Below are 20,932 nucleotides of genomic sequence, written 5' to 3' on the forward strand. Positions count from 1 at the left end.
TTGCAAGAGGCATAACTTCCACATACCAACTCTAATGGAGGTGTTTTTAACACCTTTGGAGAGATCTTGACATGGAGAACAATGGTAAAATGCTAGTACTTTGTTCGCAGAGTTTTGACGCCCAAAATGCACGTTTAAGGCCTCAAATGGGCTCTTGAATTTTTTGAACCCTAAATCACCAAAGTAGTAGCTAACCCTGAAATGGGCCTTACAATTCAATAGCTCTATTTTTACCACCTAGAAAGTACCAAAATAGATAACAAACTATATAATGATTCATTTTGAGACGCAAAATCTTTAGTGTAAGGTACTAGGACGTTCCTTAAATAGAACATGGAGAAATTAATTAAAGGAAGGCATGCCATTAATTAAAGGGTTAGGGGTTCTTTTCTTTGTCAATCGAAGCTCCCTATTCTTTTTCTAGAGTAGGGTTAATCTCTTGGTACACGCCACTCTAGGATCTTTAGGAAGATCCATATGAAATGGACAAGCAATTAAACATGGGCTAGTGGTGGTAAAATCCTCACTTATCTAGCACTAGATCGTATCCCAATTGACATGATTTTGTAATACTAACAGTGTGGGCCCATAGGGCTTGGGAAGATTGAAAACCCTGATGTCCTTCTTGGTGTCTACTGCCATGTTTGCAATCAAGACAACTAACTTGTTGTGTAGGCGTAGTGCATGGAAGGAGGTGACTCGCTAAATTTGTTTTACGAGAGCCTTGGCATGATTGGTCAAGGTGTTTATATGCAAGTCTATCTCGGCCCTGTCCATTTGATCACCTAGGATGTTGATGATCCTTGGACACATTTTCAATCTCCAAATTTCATGGCCACTTCTCTTGCAAGGCTTAGACCCCCTCACAACTTAGAAGGCCCTCCATCTTTACTCCATTATTAGTCTTTATGCCCATACAACTTGCATATGCCCTTAATAGGCTTCCTTGCACATCTCTTATGACGCCTCCATATCTTGCATAACCCAGGATTCCCCTTGATTTAGCATCAAAATTAAGTTTGACCAAGAAGGACTTGTTTTTTTCTAGTGTTTTGTCAGTGCACTAATTTAGTTTTTGGCCTTAATGTGGTCTTGAAATGTGGCCTGGAAACCACTATGTCTCGAAGGTGATGAGTTCGATCATTGGACGCATACTCTTTTCATCATTTCATCTTTTGGGGTAACAGCTTTAATGGTTGTTCATCCATAGACAAATATAAACTCAAAATGTGCATTACAAAGAGATTTACTTTTAAGACAATATTTCTTACAAATTCATTCATTGTTACTTGTATATGTGTATGCAATTTTGTGAACAATGTTTGGACTATAAACCCTATTCTAGTCAGGGGACATTAACACCTACTAGTACACCTTATTTTACTATGCTAATTAACAACTCTTTCGTACCACTAGATATTGTACCTATTTGCAGCCATTTTGATTACATGGACATCTATTCCTCCATAGATCTATGAACTTGGTTACTTGAGTTGGATACTGATTAAAGCATTGTTGCACTTATCACGATATTATCGGAATTATTGTGATAATATCGCCAAAACCAACCTCAACAATAATATCAGTAGTAATTATTGCAATAATTTGCCCTTTTGAAATTATCATGATAATTTAGGTAATTATCACTATAATTTCAAAATTATTGCCTTGCTCTATCAATTTCAACTTATTAATTTTTTTTCTTTTGACCCTAATTTTTAAAAGTGAGGGGATTGAGCTGTGAGGATACTCTGACTATTTCTATCAAGCAAACAAGGATAAATCTATTGTTTTCATTTCCCATGATTCATCTTATGAGATACATGACCTAGTAGTTAATGGTAATATTAAATTCTTAAAATATTTCATTTTCATCATTTTACTTCAATTTTTAACATTACCATTAATTGACTCAGGATACTTGAGAGTGGTTCTGACCTCATTGGATTTCATGTGGAGAAAGTAGAAAACTAGCTCCCACTCAAAATCCAACAGACTTAACAATTTTTAGGATTTCAGGATTGTCAGGATTGCAATGTTTCTACTTCGTTGTGTGATGTACAAGGGTATGGAACATACATTTAATTAAGATCACCAAGCCCTCTATGTACCTTGATGTTGGTGGCATTGACTGTTGAGCTCCTCCTTCATGACAGTAGTAAAAATGTACACTTCACTAAATTCATGACCGTAGTAAAAATGTACACTTCACTAAAGCAAAATCATTGATTAGGATGTTAAGCTCTTTCTATCTTATTTTAATGGTTAGGGTGTGATCTTGATAAGGAGGATCCCTATATGGGAAATGATTTTGATGATATGTAGTTATTCGTTGTAGTGTGATTTTCTTTGGATTTCAAACACCATTTAGAGCCTCTATTGATTTTTTTTCGATTCGGAGATGGCTTGCACTCGATATTTTGGTTATATGCACCTTGCTATATACATGAGAATTTTGCATATTTGTGTATAATAATTTGGATTCATATGAATGCACATGAATTATATGTTCTTTTCAAAATCTGAATACTTTATGACATATGTATTTTTGGTTGACCAATCTTTTGGTCCAGTTGAGGATGTTGTGACCATTTTCCATCAAGCAAACAAGGGGAAATCTGTTGTTTTCATTGCTATGATTAATCCCATGAGATACATTTATTTTTGTTTTGATATGATTTAGTAACAATCTATTAGATCTTATGACTCAGGACAAATAATATGTTTCAATATCGATGTCTGATATATCATTTGACATCTCATACATCTCATATATTGATTTTATTTTCATATTTATGTATCAATGTGTTTATTTGATGTTGATGTTGTTTTAAAAGTTAAAACATTGCGATTTTTTTTTTTTTTTTTTTAAAGATCCGGGGCAATTTCTGATATTTTCCCTGATATTTCCGTAATTTAAATTTTGGATCCCCGGTGATAAATTGCTGATAACAATAAATGTAAATTGGATTAAAGTACACCTCATTTTGAGATATTTTTGTAGTTAGATAGCTCACCTATACTGCAAAGTCTTCAAATCACTATAAGTTAAATTTATCACACAAATTTTTTAATTTCATTGTGGTAGACTTCTTTATTGAGCTTGGAACAAACCCTTTCCCTCGTTTGCAAAATATTTATTGTCTGGTTAAACCTTCATAACTTCCAAACTGTATTGTGCAAATGACATAGATAATGTACAGGAGTAGCTAGTTTCCTTTTGTTTGTGTGCAAAATTACTTCTTATATTCACGTAAATATATCTACAATCATATACAACCTCTTCCTCGACACTACAAGAATAGAATTTCTGCTTTGTTTGTACTTTGGAAACCTCAGTGCAAATTTGTCTTGAGAATGAGGTTAGCTCGTTGTCTGCCTTTTGACATATGTGGAGTAGGTTGTTTCTTCCCAGCATGAGCCATGTATGAAACTCAACACTGCTTATCTTGGTGTACAGGGACTTGAACTTATTCCTTCGGAAAACTTCACCTCATTATCAGTTATGCAAGCTGTAGGGTCAGTCATGACCAATAAGTACAGTGAAGGCTATCCTGGTGCAAGATACTATGGAGGAAATGAGTAAGGCCTAAGCTGTTTTAATCATCCTACCTTTGCTTAAATTTTGTCTCATATGTATGGAGGCAGTTTAACTTAAGATGCAAATTGTCTTTTGCTCTTCTGAATTTTTGTGTCTTTTTTAGATATACTTTCTTCCACTCCTGTTAACCCCACTTCTGGGTTGCAATCAACCAGGTTTATTGATATGGCAGAGTCCTTATGTCAGAAAAGAGCCTTGGAAGCATTTCGTCTGGATCCAAAGAAATGGGGAGGTTTGTAATTGAATCCTGATTTATCTGTGTTGTATTCCCTCCTGCATTTGCACCAGTTACACTCCACTAACATTGAAAAATTATAGCAAAGGCCAAAATATTTATTCTAGAGTTCTCCCTTTCCAAATGTTACAACATAACTGGAAAGTTTACTAAAATATTCAACTTATTTCTTAAATTGTAATAAATATGCCAAGAATAACCTACAGATAACACTTATATACAACACTATAGAAAACATAAATTTATTATCTATGTTTTGAATCTTCAATTGTGATTGCACATTTTGTTCTTCTACGTTCCTTGATTTTGAGACATGTGCAGTTTTATTTCTGCTATTACTGGATTAATTTTATAGTCTTCCAAGGATTCTAATTCAACTTACTTGACATAGGGCTCTGCACTAAAGAAGATAGGTGATGAAGTTTTGCACTATGACATTCAAAACAAATATTAGAATCTCAATTGCCCTTTTCGTCATATTGCTTGTGTTTAAGCTTTTTGAGTTAATATTTTGCCAGATGCCTATCTGTTTTCTGATTCTATAAGCTTAATCTGATCATCAAAATTATGGACTAGTGTATTTCAAGAGATATAGATGTACCACCAATCTCTGACAGGTCATTTTAGATCAGTATTTGATGGTATAACTTGTATAGCTACAAGCCTGGAAGTGACCATTTCCCATGGTTAAAAATCATGGATGAATGGATGGATCTTGCTTTGATTGATTGATTCTTATTAAAATGTTTTTGTCTTCTCAAAATCCTTCTGTCATGTCACTTGATTTTATCCAAAAGCCATGGTTTGTTAATCACTCATTTTCGAGAATGTTGTTTTTCACAGTTGTTGTATTTTGCTTCTTGTCTCCTGCATGATGTTTTTTGAGCTATGAATCACATACAGATATAGGCTGTAGCTGTGGTTTCTCCTAAATAATAATATAAAAGAAGATTTCAGAGTTTTTCTGCCTGGCTCTAAATCACACTATTTAAATACTCTATATGAATCATGGATTTTTTGTATGTAAAACAATGAATTTATGAAATCATTTCGTGCATGGCACCAAATTGAACATCAAGACCCTTTTATATTTGCATTCTTGATGCACCTGGCTTCCTCCTACCTACTAGGTAGGAGTTGAATATGATCGGATGACATCTATAGGCAATAACTCAAATCACTTGGACATCCACTAGGAAATTTGCACCCAAAGATGGCCTTTTATGTAGAACACTTTATGGCATTAAGGGACAAGTTCGTTGTCCAACATACACTAGTTGAATTTTCTACCAATAAGCACAGTAGCAACCAATCTTCTGATGTGACAATTACTACCTAATGATGTTTAACAATTTATCTTTATGTCATTGATAACATTGAGCAATTATACACAAAAAATATCATCAGTAATGCTGTGAAAACAGTAAGATCATAAAGAGACAACCATGCAAAATTTGAGACAACAGATTTTCCCTGGGAAACCCAAACTTGGGAGAAAACCTAGCAATTTTTCTTCTAAATAAATTATTCTTCAGCAAGGTTTACAATTCCAAATTGTCTAGAAATCTGTGCCAAAAATCTGTGTCCAAACTTTAGTCAAATCCGTCCTCTATCTGCTCCCACGTGTGGCAGTTATAGAAGAGAGATGATGATGAGTGAATCATCAAAATGAATATGTCACATTGTATATATATACAAGTCGAATGGGTGCTTCACCCCAAGGGACACATCCCTTCATGAGCTGGGCTGACTTGTCCTTTTTGAGCTTACATTGAGCCCAATAAAAAATTGAATTTAATTTTATTTTCATAAATCTTCTAAGCCAACATAGAGGGCCTATTGGCATGCGGGAATACCTCCCAGTGCTGATGAATGCTGCAACATAATGTAAAGGGGTGCAACATGATGTGATGGATGCAGCAGCAAGGTGCAGTTAGGTGCATGGAGCAACACGATGGGGACAACAATATGATGTTGCAGCATAGTGCACAGTGATGGGTACAACCGTGATTGGGTGTAGCTCAGTGATAAGAGCAGCTCAGTGAATGGGTGCAACACAGTGATGGGTGCAACATGATGATGCGGTGCAACACCGTGAGGTATTGCATGGTGATGGAGTCACCTTGGCGGATCAGTTGAAGCAGTATGCCTTCACTTGAGTCCAGATCAGCTACCTCATGTGACATCTTCTTAGAGAATATCTCTGCTCTTATTTTGAAAAGTCAAGATGCTGACTTTAGATGTATATGTACTATCTCTCTCTTTGCTGAAATATTGAAGAACATATAAGAAGAATTGATGAGGGGTTTCCCCACATTGGGGTTTGTCCCTGGGTGGTGCCACATCTTGTGTCCTCTTGTCTTGGCTTGTCTTCTGCGATTTATGTTTATGTTTTATCTGCGTTTTACTATCATGCTAAATGTGATTGCTAATTTGGAATTGATATTGAGTTAATGTGAAAAATTGAAGTAAATTGCTCTCAGCATAGAACATACCTAAAATTAACATGGTATCAGAGGTGAGGTGAAGACAAAGCCCAAGCAAGAGTGAAAGAGCAATCACCAAAGACAGTTGGAAAGGACAAAAGATTCAATGGGTTCCTCATCCCTCTTCAAATTCACCAAGGGTGAAGTCGAAGCAGCGAATAATATCGGAGTGGCGTAGCGAAAGCATCTGATGGCCTACCTAAAGATCGCTTCAATGGGAAGTCTACATCTAAGGGTGGAAGGCAACGCAGATGCCTTGCTTGCAATAAGTTCGGCCATTATGCGAAGGACTGTCCGAATGGTAGGGAGACATCACTTGATGATGATAACAATCATTCATGGGACATCTTCAATGATCGGGGGAATGGCAGGAAATGCAGGTCATCAAGGAAATGGATGAATCTTCAAAGAAAGCAAGGAACTCCAGGTATGAAGAATCAAATGTACTTTCTGATAAGCTAAACAAGTATTATCTTATATTGGCCGTCTCCACTACTCCTCCTCTAGACTCTTTGGGAATCTGGCTTATTGATTGTAGTGCTTCAAGGCTCTTCATTGGATAGAAGGAAGCTCTCTCTAATTTGGTAGAGATGGAAACAATCGTGGGGATTATACTTGGAGTCAATGCCACCTATCCCGGAAAGGGTGTAGGGAATGTTACCCCTCAATTGAATGAGGGTAACATGATTCATTTACAAGGAGTTCTTTATGTACCTGATCTCAAGAAGAACCTGGTGTCCATTTTGGCAATGGAAGTCAAAGGATTCGAGGTGGCATTCATCGATGGAAAGGTACGTGTTTGAAGATGGAATTTTCAAAGATGCTTTTACTCATGGGTTCAGGGTTGGCAATTTGTATCAAGTTGCCAGAAGTCCATTGGGGACCATGTTGTGTGACACATCTCTTCAATGGCACCGGAGTTTTTCCCATCTTCATTATAAGGCCCTACTCAATGTGAGTCACATGGTGAAAGGGAAGCTTGAATTCAAGAAGAGCATGGAGGTACATGTTCGAGATGTACCGAAGGAAAACATGACAAGGGGACCATTTCCCTCATGTAGCAAGTCCACAAGTTTGGAACAACCTGAGGGGTTTGAGATTCATGATCAAGAATCTCATGTAAGCAAGTGGAAGAAAGCCCTCTATGGCTTGAAGCAAGCACCTCGGCTTGGTATGAAAGGATAAACAACTATCTAATGAAGCTGAGATTCACTAAGAGTGAAGCCGACCCAAACCATTGCTTGAAGGTTGTGGATGTTAGACCTCTCATATTGGTACCTTATGAGGACGACCTCTTTCTGAGAGGTGGAGAACCTCTCATTTGCAAAAGTGAGAGGGAGTTGGATTTCGGATTTGGAATGGTGAACTGCAAGCCCGTGACTACCTCGATGAAGCCTAACTTTAAGAAGTTATGCGGTAGTGATGCCAGACCTGATTTGGGAAATGCCTCTGAGTTTCATAAACTCATACTAGCATTGATGTTCTTGGTGAACTCTTGTTCAGATATATGTTTTACAGTTAGCAGGTTGAGCTCATATATGGTTGGGTCTCACTGGGTTGGTGCCCAGAATCATTTGAGATATCTTCAGGGCACAATCTCTCATGGATCAAGATACACTGTCGGAAATGTGAAGCTGCATGATTATACTGATGCTGATTAGGTAGGAAGTGTGGAGGATCGCAAGAACACTTATGGGTGTTGGTTCTCTTTGGGTTCTACTTCGATATCCTGGATGAGGAGTAAGAAGAAGTCGATTGCTTTGAGCACTGATGAGGCCGGATACATAGCTATGAGTATGGCCACTGTGAAGTTGTCTGGTTGTGGAAGCTCTTCAGTGAGCTGTTTGGACACGTGTTGGATACCATCATGATCTTCTGTGACAACCAGAGGGGGATTTGATTGTTGAGGAATCTGGTGTTCTATGATCGCTCCAAGCATATAGACATCAAGTACCACTTTACCTGGGATATGGACTGATGTGCAGGTCGTCGATATTCTATCGAAGCCCTTGGGAAAGGTGAAATTCCTGACTTTCCAAGAATGACTAGAAGTCATGGAGAGACTCTCTCCTAAGGGTCCTGTATGATATGGACATTGAGCTCTGGGGGACTTGGGGGTTCATCTTGGAGCGATGAGCAACCATAGGGTGAGTGGTTCAACCTTCCCCTAGTGGTCTACTATGTAGGTAGGATGAGTGGTTCATCCTTCTCCTGTCGAGACACAATCATAGGGTGAGTGGTTCAACCTTCCCCTAGTGATTTGTTGTGTATAGGGTGAGTGGTTCAACCTTCCCTTGGGATACCCCTGGCTACATGTAGGCAGGGTGAGTGGTTCATCCTTCTCCTACTGAGACATCCTACCCATGCAGTCTGGGACTCATGGGAAGTACCTCTCATGTGGCCAATGAGTCTGGAAATGAGGATAGGGATCACAGGAGTACCGATGGACGCATCGTGTTACTACCGTACTCTGTTTGCTAGGATGATATTGATCTAGGATCAATTGGAACTGACTTCGTGTCAGTAAGAGTGATATAACTCTATCTCTTTTGGAACTAATTTCGGATTAGTAAGAGTGGTATGATACACTCTCTTTATTTGGAAATGATTTCGGATCAATAAAAGTGGTATGATACACTCTCTTTATTTGGAACTGATTTCGGATCAGTAAAAGTGGTATGATACACTCTCTTTATTTGGAACTGATTTCGGATCAGTAAGAGTGGTATGAGACACTCTTTTATATGGGATTGACTTCAGGTCAGTACAGGATGGTATGACACATTTTCGATCACTTCTTCTTATTCTTAGTTCAACAGAGCATAATAGAGAAGAGCAGAGCAGAGAAGTGCAGGGCACTGATGGCAGAGATAGTACAGTCTGGCAAATGGATTAGCAAATGGAGTTCTCCCTAGTTGAGAGGGAGTGTTAAAATTGGCAACTAGGGCCAAACTCCATGTGGGTCTACTTATTCATGGTAGTTGATTTTCTTCTTGGATTCCTCTCGTCGAGAGGTGTAGGATTGATCTAAAGATCATCCGATTCCGACATGTATTCATGGAGATATGAATTTATTTGTGTTATGGGACAATTCGTCAAGCTTGACCAACAACCAAATTGCCCCTATGTGTACTCAACGTTTTGGTATAAAAAGGGGTGGCTTGCTAGTCATTTGCTCACACACTCTTCTTGTGATCTCTTCCTCTCCACTTGTCTTTGGGTTTTGGTGGGAGGAGAGATCCTAAGAGACAACGCTGCCCTAATAAAGAGATGCCCTAGATCTGAATGTTGCCATGGGAAAGAAGTATTTATGCAGCCCTAAAAGATGACCTAGCTTCTAATGCTGCCCAAATAAATGCAGATAATGCTGGAAGTCTCAATGATGTCTTAGAAGAGAGTTCATGCCATAAACCCAGACCCTAAGACGTTGTCATAAGCTGTCATATAAAGATGCCCTAGACTCTAACACAGTCATGGTGAAGATGGCTTTAACACAGAAGAGAAGGCATCTATATCGTTGGTCTAGAAGTGACCCTAAGTTGTCCTAAACGCAGGTCTAAGAGACCCTATGATGCTAATCTATGAGACCCTAAATCTGTTGTCAATGTGCCCTAGCCGCAGCCTTGTGAAAAGATTTATTAGCAGAAAGAGGAGACATATATATAGCCTATCTAACGCTGTCCGTGTGCCCTAAAAGCAGGTCTAATAAGAGACCTTAAGACACTGTCAAAAGGAAGGCTATTCACTGTCCTAAGGATGTTATCTACAACAATCCTATATACAGTTCAGAAGACACCTAGCTACAACAAGAAGTAAAGTCTGGACTCATACATTCCTGGAATGGATCTGTCTTCTTGTTATTCGCATGACAAGGAACAATATCCCTATGATCTCTCGGAGGAATGACTTCAGACGAGGACAATATATGGATTTGCCTTCTTGCAATGTATATCAGTGATATATACATATGTGTGTCTGTACTCTTTCATGGTTTGATGAAAGTAAAGTTTCAAAGACATTCTCTTCAACATTGCTATGTGCTAGGCTGCAGGCCATAGCACCATAGCTAGGACTACCTTGGTGCTGCTATCTTAGTTTGAAGACAACATGATGATGAATGCTGCAACATAATGTAAAGGGGTGCAACATGATGTGATGGATGCAACAATATGGTATATTGTAACAACATGGTGCAGTAAGTTGCGTGGAGCAATATGATGGGTACAACAGTATGATGTTGCAGCATAGTGCATAGTGATGGAATGGTGCACAATGATGGGTACAGTAGTATGATGGCGCAACATAGTGCACAGTGATGGAATGGTGTGGCATAGTGCATAGTGATGGGTACAACCGTGACTGGGTGTAGCTCAGTGATAAGAGAAGCTTAGTGAATGGGTGCAACACAGTGACGGGTGAAACATGATGATGCGGTGCAACACCGTGAGGTATTGCATGGTGATGGAATCACCTTGGAGGATCAGTTGAAGCAGTATGCCTTCACCTAAGTCCAGATCAGGTACCTCATGTGACATCTTCTTAGAGAAGATCTCTGCTCTTATTTTGATAAATCAAGATGTTGACTTCAGATGTATATGTACTATCTTTCTCTCTCCTGAACTATTGAAGAACATATAAGAATAATTGATCAAGGGTTTCCCCACATTGGGGTTTGTCCCTGGGTGGCGCCACATCTTGTGTCCTCTTGTCTATGCTTGTCATTTGCGATTTATGTTTATTTTCTATCTCCATTTTACTATCATGCTAAATGTGATTGCTAATTTGGGATTGATATTGAGTTAATGTGAAAAATTGAAGTAAACTGCTCTCAGCATAGAACATACCTAAAATTAACATGGTATCAGAGGTGAGGTGAAGACAAAGCCTAAGCAAGAGTGAAAGAGAAATCACCGAAGACAGTTGGAAAGGACAAAAGACTCAATTAGTTCCTCATCCCTCTTCAATTTCACCAAGGGTGAAGTCGAAGCAGAGAATAATATCAATGTGGCGTAGCGGAAACATCTGATGGCCTACCTAAAGATCACTTCAATGGGAAGTTTAGATCTAAGGGTGGAAGGAAAGGCATATGCCTTGCTTGCAATAAGTTCGACCATTATGCGAAGGAGTGTCCGAATGGTAGGAACACATCACTTGATCATGATAACAATCATTCCTGGGACATCTCCAATGATTGGAGGAATGACAGGTAATGTAGGTCATCAAGGAAATGACTGACTCTTCAAACAAAGCAAGGAACTCTAGGTATGAAGAATCAAATGTTGTTTCTGATAAGCAAAAGAAGTATTATCTTATATTGGTCCTCTCCGCTAATCCTCCAGACTCTTTGGGAATCTGACTTATTGATTGTAGTGCTTCAAGGCACTTCATCAGATAGAAGGAAGTTCTCTCTAATCTGGTAGCGATGGAAACAATCATGGGGATTATACTTGGAGACAGTGCCACCTATCTCGGAAAGGATGTAGAGAATGTTACCTCTCAATTGAATGAGGGTAACATGATTCATTTACAAGAAGTTCTTTATGTACCCGATCTCAAGAAGAACCTGGTGTCCATTGCGGCAATGGAAGTCAAAGGTTTCGAGGTGGCATTCATCGATGGAAAGGTACATGTTTGAAAATGGAATTTTCAAAGATGCTTTTACTCATGCGTTTAGGGTTGGAAATTTGTATCAAGTTGTTGGAAGTCCATTGGGGACCATGTCGTGTGACACATCTCTTCAATGGCACTGGAGTTTTGCCCATCTTCATTATAAGGCCCTACCCGATGTGAGTAAGATGGTGAAAGGGAAGCTTGAATTCAAGAAGATAATGGAGGTACATGTCCGAGATGCACCGAAGGAAAATCTTACAAGGGGACCATTCCCCTCATGTAGCAAGTCCACAGATTTGGAACAACCCGAGGGGTTTGAGATTCATGATCAAAAATCTTGTGTAAGCAGGTGGAAGAAAGCCCTTTATGGCTTGAAGCAAGCACCCCGAGCTTGGTATGAAAGGATAAACAACTATTTGATGAAGCTGAGATTCACTAGGAGTGAAGCCAACCTAAACCATTGCTTGAAGGTTGTGGATGTTAGACCTCTCATATTGGTACCTTATGAGGACGACCTCTTTCTGACAGGTGCAAACCCTCTCATTTGCAAAAGTGAGAGGGAGTTGGATTCCAGATTTGGAATGGTGAACTGCAAGCTCGTGACTACCTCGATGAAGCCTAACTTTAAGAAGTTATGTGGTAGTGATATCGGACCTGATTTGGGAAATGCCTCTGAGTTTCATAAACTCATAGTAGCATTGATGTTCTTGGTGAACTTCCGTCGGGATATATGTTTTACAGTTAGCAGGTTGAGCTCTAATGGTTGAGCCTCACTAGATTGGTGCCCAAAGTCATTTGAGATATCTTTAGGGCATGATCTCTCATGGATCAAATGTTGTTTCTGATAAGCAAAAGAAGTATTATCTTATATTGGTCCTCTCCACTACTCCTTCAGAGTCTTTGGAAATCTGGCTTATTGATTGTAGTGCTTTAAGGCACTTAATCGGATAGAAGGAAGCTCTATCTAATTTGGTAGAGATGGAAACAATCGTGGGGATTATACTTGGAGTCAATGCCACCTATCTCGGAAAGGACGTAGGGAATGTTATCCCTCAATTGAATGAGGGTAACACGATTCATTTACAAGAAGTTCTTTATGTACCCGATCTCAAGAAGAACCTGGTGTCCATTGCGGCAATGGAAGTCAAAGGTTTTGAGGTGGCATTCATTGATGGAAAGGTACGTGTTTGAAAATGAAATTTTCAAAGATGCTTTTACTCATTGGTTTAGGGTTGGCAATTTGTATCAAGTTGACGGAAGTCCATTGGGGACCATGTCGTGTGACACATCTCTTCAATGGCACTGGAGTTTTTCCCATCTTCATTATAAGGCCCTACCCGATGTGAGTAAGATGGTGAAAGGGAAGCTTGAATTCAAGAAGATCATGGAGGTACATGTCCAAGATGCACTGAAGGAAAATCTTACAAGGGGACCATTCCCCTCATGTAGCAAGTCCACAGGTTTGGATTCTGGAACAACCCGAGGGGTTTGAGATTCATGATCAAGAATCTCATGTAAGCAGGTGGAAGAAAGCCCTCTATGGCTTGAAGCAAGCACCCCAGGCTTGGTATGAAAGGATAAACAACTATTTGATGAAGCTGAGATTCACTAGGAGTGAAGCCAACCCAAACCATTGCTTGAAGGTTGTGGATGTTAGACCTCTCTTACTGGTACCTTATGAGGATGACCTCTTTCTGACAGGTGCAAACCCTCTCATTTGCAAAAGTGAGAGGGAGTTGGATTCCAGATTTGGAATGGTGAACTGCAAGCCCGTGACTACCTCGATGAAGCCTAAATTTAAGAAGTTATGCGGTAGTGATATCTGACCTGATTTGGGAAATGCCTCTAAGTTTCATAAACTCATACTAGCATTGATGTTCTTGGTGAACTCCTGTCGGGATATATGTTTTACAGTTAGCAAGTTGAGCTCTAATATGGTTGAGCCTCACTGGATTGGTGCCTAGAATCATTTGAGATATCTTCAGGGCACAATCTCTCATGGATCAAGATACGCCGTCGGAAATGTGAAGTTGCATGATTATTCTGATGCTGAGTAGGCAGGAAGTGTGGAGGATCGCAAGAGCACTTCTGGATGCTGGTTCTCTTTGGGTTCTGCTTCGATATCCTGGATGAGGAGGAAGTAGAAGTTGGCTGTTTTGAGCATCGATGAGGCCGGATACATAGCTGTGAGTATGGCCTCCTGTGAAGCTGTCTGGTTGTGGAAGCTCTTCAGTGAGCTGTTTGGACACGTGTTGGATACCATCGTGATCTTCTGTGACAACCAGAGGGGGATTCGATTGTTCAGAAATCTCGTGTTCTATGATTGCTCCAAGCATATAGACATCAGGTACCACTTTATCTGGGATATGGTACATCAAGTAGCAAGAAGGTTCCATCGCATTGGGACTGATGTGCAGGTCGCCGATATTCTATCGAACCCCCTGGGAAAGGTCGAATTCTTGACTTTCCGAGAACGACTAGGAGTCGTGGAGAGACTCTCTCCTAAGGGTCCTGTATGATATGGACATTGAGCTCTGGGAGCTCCGGGGCCTTTAGGGTATGTCTTGGAGTGATGAGCAACCATAGGGTGAGTGGTTCAGCCTTCCCTTAGTGGTCTGCTATGTAGGCAGGATGAGTGGTTCATCCTTCTCCTGTGGAGACACAGTCATAGGGTGAGTGGTTCAGCCTTCCCCTAGTGATTTGTCGTGTCCAGGGTGAGTGGTTCAGCCTTCCCCTGGGATACCCCTGGCGACATGTAGGCAAGATGAGTGGTTCATCCTTCTCTTGCTGAGACATCCTACCCATTGTTGGGTCCCTATAATACTAGTGATTACCCCATTACTATTGTAGTTATACCCCTTATGAATATTGTTGTGCCCCTATTGTCCCCATTTTGTTATTACTGTGCCCCATAGAATTCCTCTATTGTTATTTTTGTGGCTTTATACTATTATTGTTAGGTCGGCTGGGTTATGTTGTGACTCCTTAAACTCCTATATATAGAAAGGAGGTTTTGTCATTTGAATCATCAAAGAATTGTTTATTTATGTAATGTAAAGGAGGTTGCCCCCTCGAAGAGGCTGAATTCTAAGGCGTTATCTATCTTTTCTATCTTTTTCTTGAGTTGGTTACATAACATTTGGTATCAAAGCTTTGGATTCTAGGGTTTCGCTGCTCCAAACAGGTCATCGTGGCATTTTCGCTATAATTTTTTTTTGCGACATTTCAGAAGTTGAAAAAAAACCCATTTGAGAAGACATCGCGCTAAATGTCGGGTCCGAATTTCAAAGCTTTTTGCGTTATATTTGCGGAGATATGATCTGAGGAAGTTGGGCTTTTTGCGGACTCCTGAATTACATTCCAAACAGGTGACCTGGGGAAACTCGTCATAACTTTTTCTCTGAGCATTGGATTGAAATTTCGTAAGAAGGTGTAGAAAGAGGACGGACTATAGTTTCTTCTATATATTTTTCAGAGCTAAAGGTTGAAACAGTGACTCGTGGCACGTCGTACAAGTTCGCTCTACTGAACTAGTCTATAATCAGGTCTCTGTGGGAGATTTCGCATAACTCTTCCTTGGAGAATCCAATTTGGATCAGACTGGTGGCCTTGGAAAGAGGTCACAGAGGGCTACCATAGATCGCAATTTCAGAACTAGATGATCCGAAATTATAGAGATACATTAGATTCAATATCAGGCTTCTACAAAGTGAAAAAAGGTGTGTAGTTTTTTAAATTTTTTGCATAAGGTTGGTTTGAAAAATTAGTTTGAAGGAATTCAAAGGGCATAGTAAAGCATTATTATTAGTAATTGATGCCTCGAGGAAAGAAAATACAAACACCTAGTAGGCAACCTGAAAGATCTAGCATGACCCATGAAGAAGAGGAAGAAATGCAACATGATATATCAAAATTACGAGACCAAGTCCAACAATTGTCACTTGCACAAAAAGGAACAGAATCTAAGATGAATGGTTTAAAGAAAGATGTAGAAGCTAAGATGGATGGTTTAAAGAAAGGCGTAGAAGCTAAGATGGATGGTTTAAAGAAAGGCGTAGAAGCTAAGATGGACGATTTGAAGATAGATTTGAAGACAGACATGGATGAATTGAAGATAAATATGAATAAGTTGCTACAAGAAATGGTCACTAATGGTGAAAGGGTAGTAAAGGAAACTCATGATGACAACAAAAGAAATGTTAATCATGATTCCATAGACTCTAATGTTGGATTGAAGACCCACCATATTCCAAAAATCGATATGAGGAAGTTTGATGGCAAGGATCCCGCAACATGGATATTACAGATGGAGCAATTTTTCGATCTCAATAATGTGCAAAACACACAAAAGGTACGTATTGCAACTTTATATTTGGAACCAAATCAGTTTGTATGGTATCAATGGATTTGCTCTCGTAAACAATTTATCACTTGGGCAATTTTTACGGAAGAATTGATAGCACATTATGAGGATACAAAAAGCAACACTTTTTTTAGTCAATTGATAAGTCTCGAACAAAAGGGTTCAATAATGGAGCACATTGAGGAGTTCCAAAAATTGAACATAAGGGTAAAAGATATTCCAGAGGAGGATAGGATTGATGCGTTCATAGGGTCTTTAAAGGATAATATCCAACATGATGTTCGCCTTTGGGAACTTGATTCATTAGAGAAGGCATTCAGGTTAGCAAGAAAAATGGAAAGCAAAATTATGGTAACCAGGAAGCATACCACTCACAACTATAAAGATGGAAGTGTTGTTGCCCCTAGTCTTCCACAACCTATAAGGTTGACATCACAACAATTGGAAGAAAAAAGGGCAAAAGGGTTTTGTTACAGTTGTGATAGCAAATACACTAAAGGTCATAAGTGTGCTGAGAAGAAATTATTCTACATAGACTGTGAAGAGGAAGAAGAAAAGGAGCAAGAAAGGTCAAAAGAGGAGGATATACTCCAAGAACAAAGCCTAGATAAAGAAGAAATGAATCCGACCATATCTTGTAATGCATTGGCTGGAATTACCACTCCTCAAACCATCAAGATAGAAGGACAAATCAAGAAGAAAAAGGTAATAGTGTTGATTGATTCAGGAAGCACCCATAATTTTATTCATTGTAAGGTAGCAAAAGAATTGAATTGCTTCCTATATCTAGTGCCAGAATGTCAAGTGATGATTGCAAATGGAGGAACAATAAATTGATCTGAAAAGTACCATAATATCAAGCTATCCATGGGAGAATATGTATTGACTAGCCCAATGCTTTCCATTCCAATGGGAGGTGCTGATGTTGTACTAGGAGTCCAATGGCTACAATCCCTGGGTACAATAGCTTTTAATTTTCAAGAACTTTTCATCAAATTTTCTGCGGAAGGAAAGGAAGTTGAATTAAGGGGTATTGCAGGGAAACCAGGAAAGATAATCAGCTCTAATGGTATGACAAAGCTTCTAAAAAAGGAACAAGGAGGTGTAATTGCACAATTATGTTCGCTAGATGTTTCCACATCGGAATCATCTATTTCTCCAGATCTCCAAAAAGTCCTGGACAATCATTCCAAGGTATTTGAGACTCCCAAAGGTCTCCCACCTATGCATGATCATGATCATGCTATTCATCTGATTCCAGGAAGTGTTCCTCCAAACATCAGGCCGTACAGATATCCCTATGCCCAAAAGAGTGAAATTGAACGTATGGTTGCAGAAATGCTAGAGGCTGGTATAATTCAACCGAGTCAAAGTTCTTTCTCTGCTCCAGTAGTATTGGTGCACAAGAAGGATGGATCATGGCGCATGTGTCTGGATTATAGGGAGCTCAACAAGCTCACTATTAAAGATAAGTTTCTCATTCCTGTCATTGATGAATTACTGGATGAATTGCATGGATCAATTTACTTCACCAAGTTGGATCTTCGTTCAGGATATCATCAAATCAGAATGAAGGTTGAAGACATTCCGAAAACAACATTTAGAACTCACGAGGGTCATTATGAATTTTTGGTCATGCCTTTTGGCCTTACCAATGCACCTTCAACATTTCAAGGTTTGATGAATTCAATTTTCGAACCATTCCTTAGAAAATTTGTGTTAGTATTTTTTGATGATATACTAATCTACAACAAGTCTTGGAAGGATCATGTTGAACATGTTGACAGGGTGCTACAACTATTGGAGGAGAAACAATTATATGCAAAAAGATCCAAATGTTTCTTTGGAGTCCAAGAGGTGGAATATCTGGGTCATATTGTATCTCATGAAGGAGTTAAGGTAGACCTTAGCAAAATTAAAGCCATTAAGGAATGGAAAATCCCCACATCCATAAAGCATCTGCGAGGATTTCTCGGGTTGACAGGGTATTATCGCAAGTTTGTTAAGAATTATGGGAGAATAGCAGCACCTCTAACAACATTATTGAAGAAAGATGCATTTTCATGGACTCCGGAGGCAACAAAGGCCTTCGAACATCTTAAAGAGGTGTTGGAGAGGTAAATCCCCTCTACGGATAGAGGCGATCCCTACTAGCCCAGAACGGGTCTAGCAACAATCAGTCAATGCTACTATGCAAGTTCCTAATTGCAAGTAAAAGGTAGGCAATAGACACCTACTTGGATTCCAACGCTATTGTTTGATGAAGAGATGCCACTCTCGCTCCTTCGCTCTGGCCGGTCACAATCCTCCACGATCTCCGCGGATAGATACCTGCACACACGAAGAGAAAGACAAACACAAGCGTGAAATCTAATAAAAGCAATTATACATCAGTCAGAAAGGACGTAATTCACATTAACCATTACAGAGACAAATGAGAATGGAACCATAATAGTAGTCATCTATTATAAATCAATAACAGAGAAGAGTACAACCAAATGTTCTGACGTCCTTCTCAAGAGGGTCCAGCCAGCAAGTCTCTCAAGCATTCACCCTTAGAGATAGATCTCCCAAGACAAGAACTCTCTCTCACACAAGCAACACTTCACAACCTTCCTTAAGCTATCTAGCAATTCCACACTTATCACACCAACTACCTACTAGTAGCAGCAATCTGAGCACTATCAACTCCACACAATCCAAAAACTAAAAATTAGCTGCTCATGGCAATGGTAGTGGTTTAAATAGAGAAGGAGTCTCCATGAATGGTGGGAGGATGAGCTTATCTCCAAGGAAGGTGGCTCAAATGACGAACAGACATGCCATAGAAGGGAGGGCGATACTTACAAGGCCAACAACCAGGTCTGGAGTCATCTGGAAGGCTGGTTGTTAGAACAAACTCGCCCAAACTGGATCAGCGCGGGTGTATAACTGCACTGGAGCGCTGACATCGCATCTTAATAACGGAGCAGGCTGTGGCAGCGCGACTTAATACAAACATAGGATGCGTTGGCTCATGAAATTCGATCAACGCGGAAAACACGTGTGCTTCCGCGCTGGCAGCGCATCAGTTGCATTATCAGGCGCCAGTCAGCGCGGTTATTTTAATAACAGTCGCGCTGATCAAATAAACTTTGGCAAAGTGGGTCATTTGGCCAGATTAGAGAGCAGGAGCATGATTAATTGGAATTCATGACACAGTAGGGAGACTGACAGGGAGACAGTGACAAATTACTGTGTAACAGATGCCCCCTAAAGCATGAAGCCAGAGAGAGTGGGAGGGGTGAAATGCTTTACAAGCTCGCTGAACTGGAACACCACCAGGAAGGATCCGCACGTACAACTGATATCTTGATTACATGTAGTCTAGGCATGGGCGCAGCCATCCAAAAGACATATGAAGAAGGTCTGTGGTATGGACGCAGCCACCCAGCTGAAGAGACCATGATGATAATAAGGTATGGTCGCAGCCATCCCAAAAGACTCAGGTATGGGCGCAGTGATCCATCAATGAGTCATACAATAACAATCCACAAAATCACAACCTGGTTTATCGCAGACAAAAACCAGGGTCTTGCGCTCCATCCCAACCCGAACAAAGTACAAGTTCAAGCATGTGAATACATGAGCTGAAGTCGAACATGCATGAACATCGTCTGATTACCAGCCAATAATGAAAACTGTTAACAGACGCGAGAGGTACCACCAATAATGACAATGGTCCTCAAGGTACTTATAGGTACAATCCGCGGTGTGTGAATCAATGAGCTGGTGTCGAACACCCACAAAATCATTCGATCGGAGGCCAATGATGAAAACCTCGCGTCGAACACGAAGAACCTGCCATTGAGGCATGCAGGCTCTAAGGCACCTGAAGGGAGTCTCTAGGTCACTTTCCTGGATAATGAGCTGAAGTCGACAGGAAGTAACCTTGATCGAAGGTGGGCCATAATGTTTCCCACATCATCGACACGAGACAGAGGAAAATATTTTGTGTGAGACATCAGAGGGAGGTTGTAAGCTTGCAGAGGTCAACTTCTCTTGAACATATCGGCGGCACGACAACGGATTTGGCAGTATTTGACATCAAATGAGCAGAGGTCATGGTGACAAGGCAATGAGCAAATGAGAGGTCGAAATAGGGTAACCCAAACCCGCGAAGGCTAGTGTAAAACAAGATGAGAAATCCCCATCCAGACACGAATGCAGACGAGTGTCGTGTTCAAGAGCGACATACTGCCGACACGACCATTATTACAGTTCCATTTTCCCCACCATTTCTGGCAGGTACCCCGATTATTTTTGGATGACAAGCTTGACGGGGATAGCATATGCTTGGAGAGTGCCATTTCGACGGTGTCCGATGTCATGAGATTTTAACGAGCCTGACAAAGGATGAGCTCGGCGTCTTTTCCTTTTTAGAGAGTCTGAAAAGACAGCGAAAAAGAAAACTCCAGGGGGGTCCTTTTTCGTAAAGTTGTGTCTCTCGAGCCTGAAAAAGTATAAAACAATGCTCGAAAGAACCGCCCGACCAGTATGATCGAGTACTTTTCGTAAGTAGTGACTTCGACCCGAAAAAGTAGAAAAGCGGTTAGAAGTACGTCGTTTTGGAGCCAATAACGAGTTCGAAACGACAA

General features: G+C 40.1%; 1 protein-coding gene across 1 annotated transcript in view; it reads left to right on the forward strand.

The window, feature by feature from the left end:
• The window catches only part of LOC149212144 (serine hydroxymethyltransferase 1, mitochondrial-like), a 207,913-nt gene that overhangs the window by 56,882 nt on the left and 130,099 nt on the right, over positions 1-20,932 (forward strand). Inside the window, exons 4-5 of the mRNA XM_089391734.1 lie at positions 3,461-3,582; positions 3,757-3,833. Coding sequence (XP_089247860.1) covers positions 3,461-3,582; positions 3,757-3,833 — 199 coding nt within the window. The remainder of the gene's footprint in view (positions 1-3,460; positions 3,583-3,756; positions 3,834-20,932) is intronic.

This window comes from Pinus tabuliformis, chromosome 1_1, assembly GCF_031772625.1.
Source record: "Pinus tabuliformis cultivar Carrire ecotype Pingquan chromosome 1_1, CPIR1, whole genome shotgun sequence".
In the NCBI taxonomy this organism is placed as follows: domain Eukaryota; kingdom Viridiplantae; phylum Streptophyta; class Pinopsida; order Pinales; family Pinaceae; genus Pinus; species Pinus tabuliformis.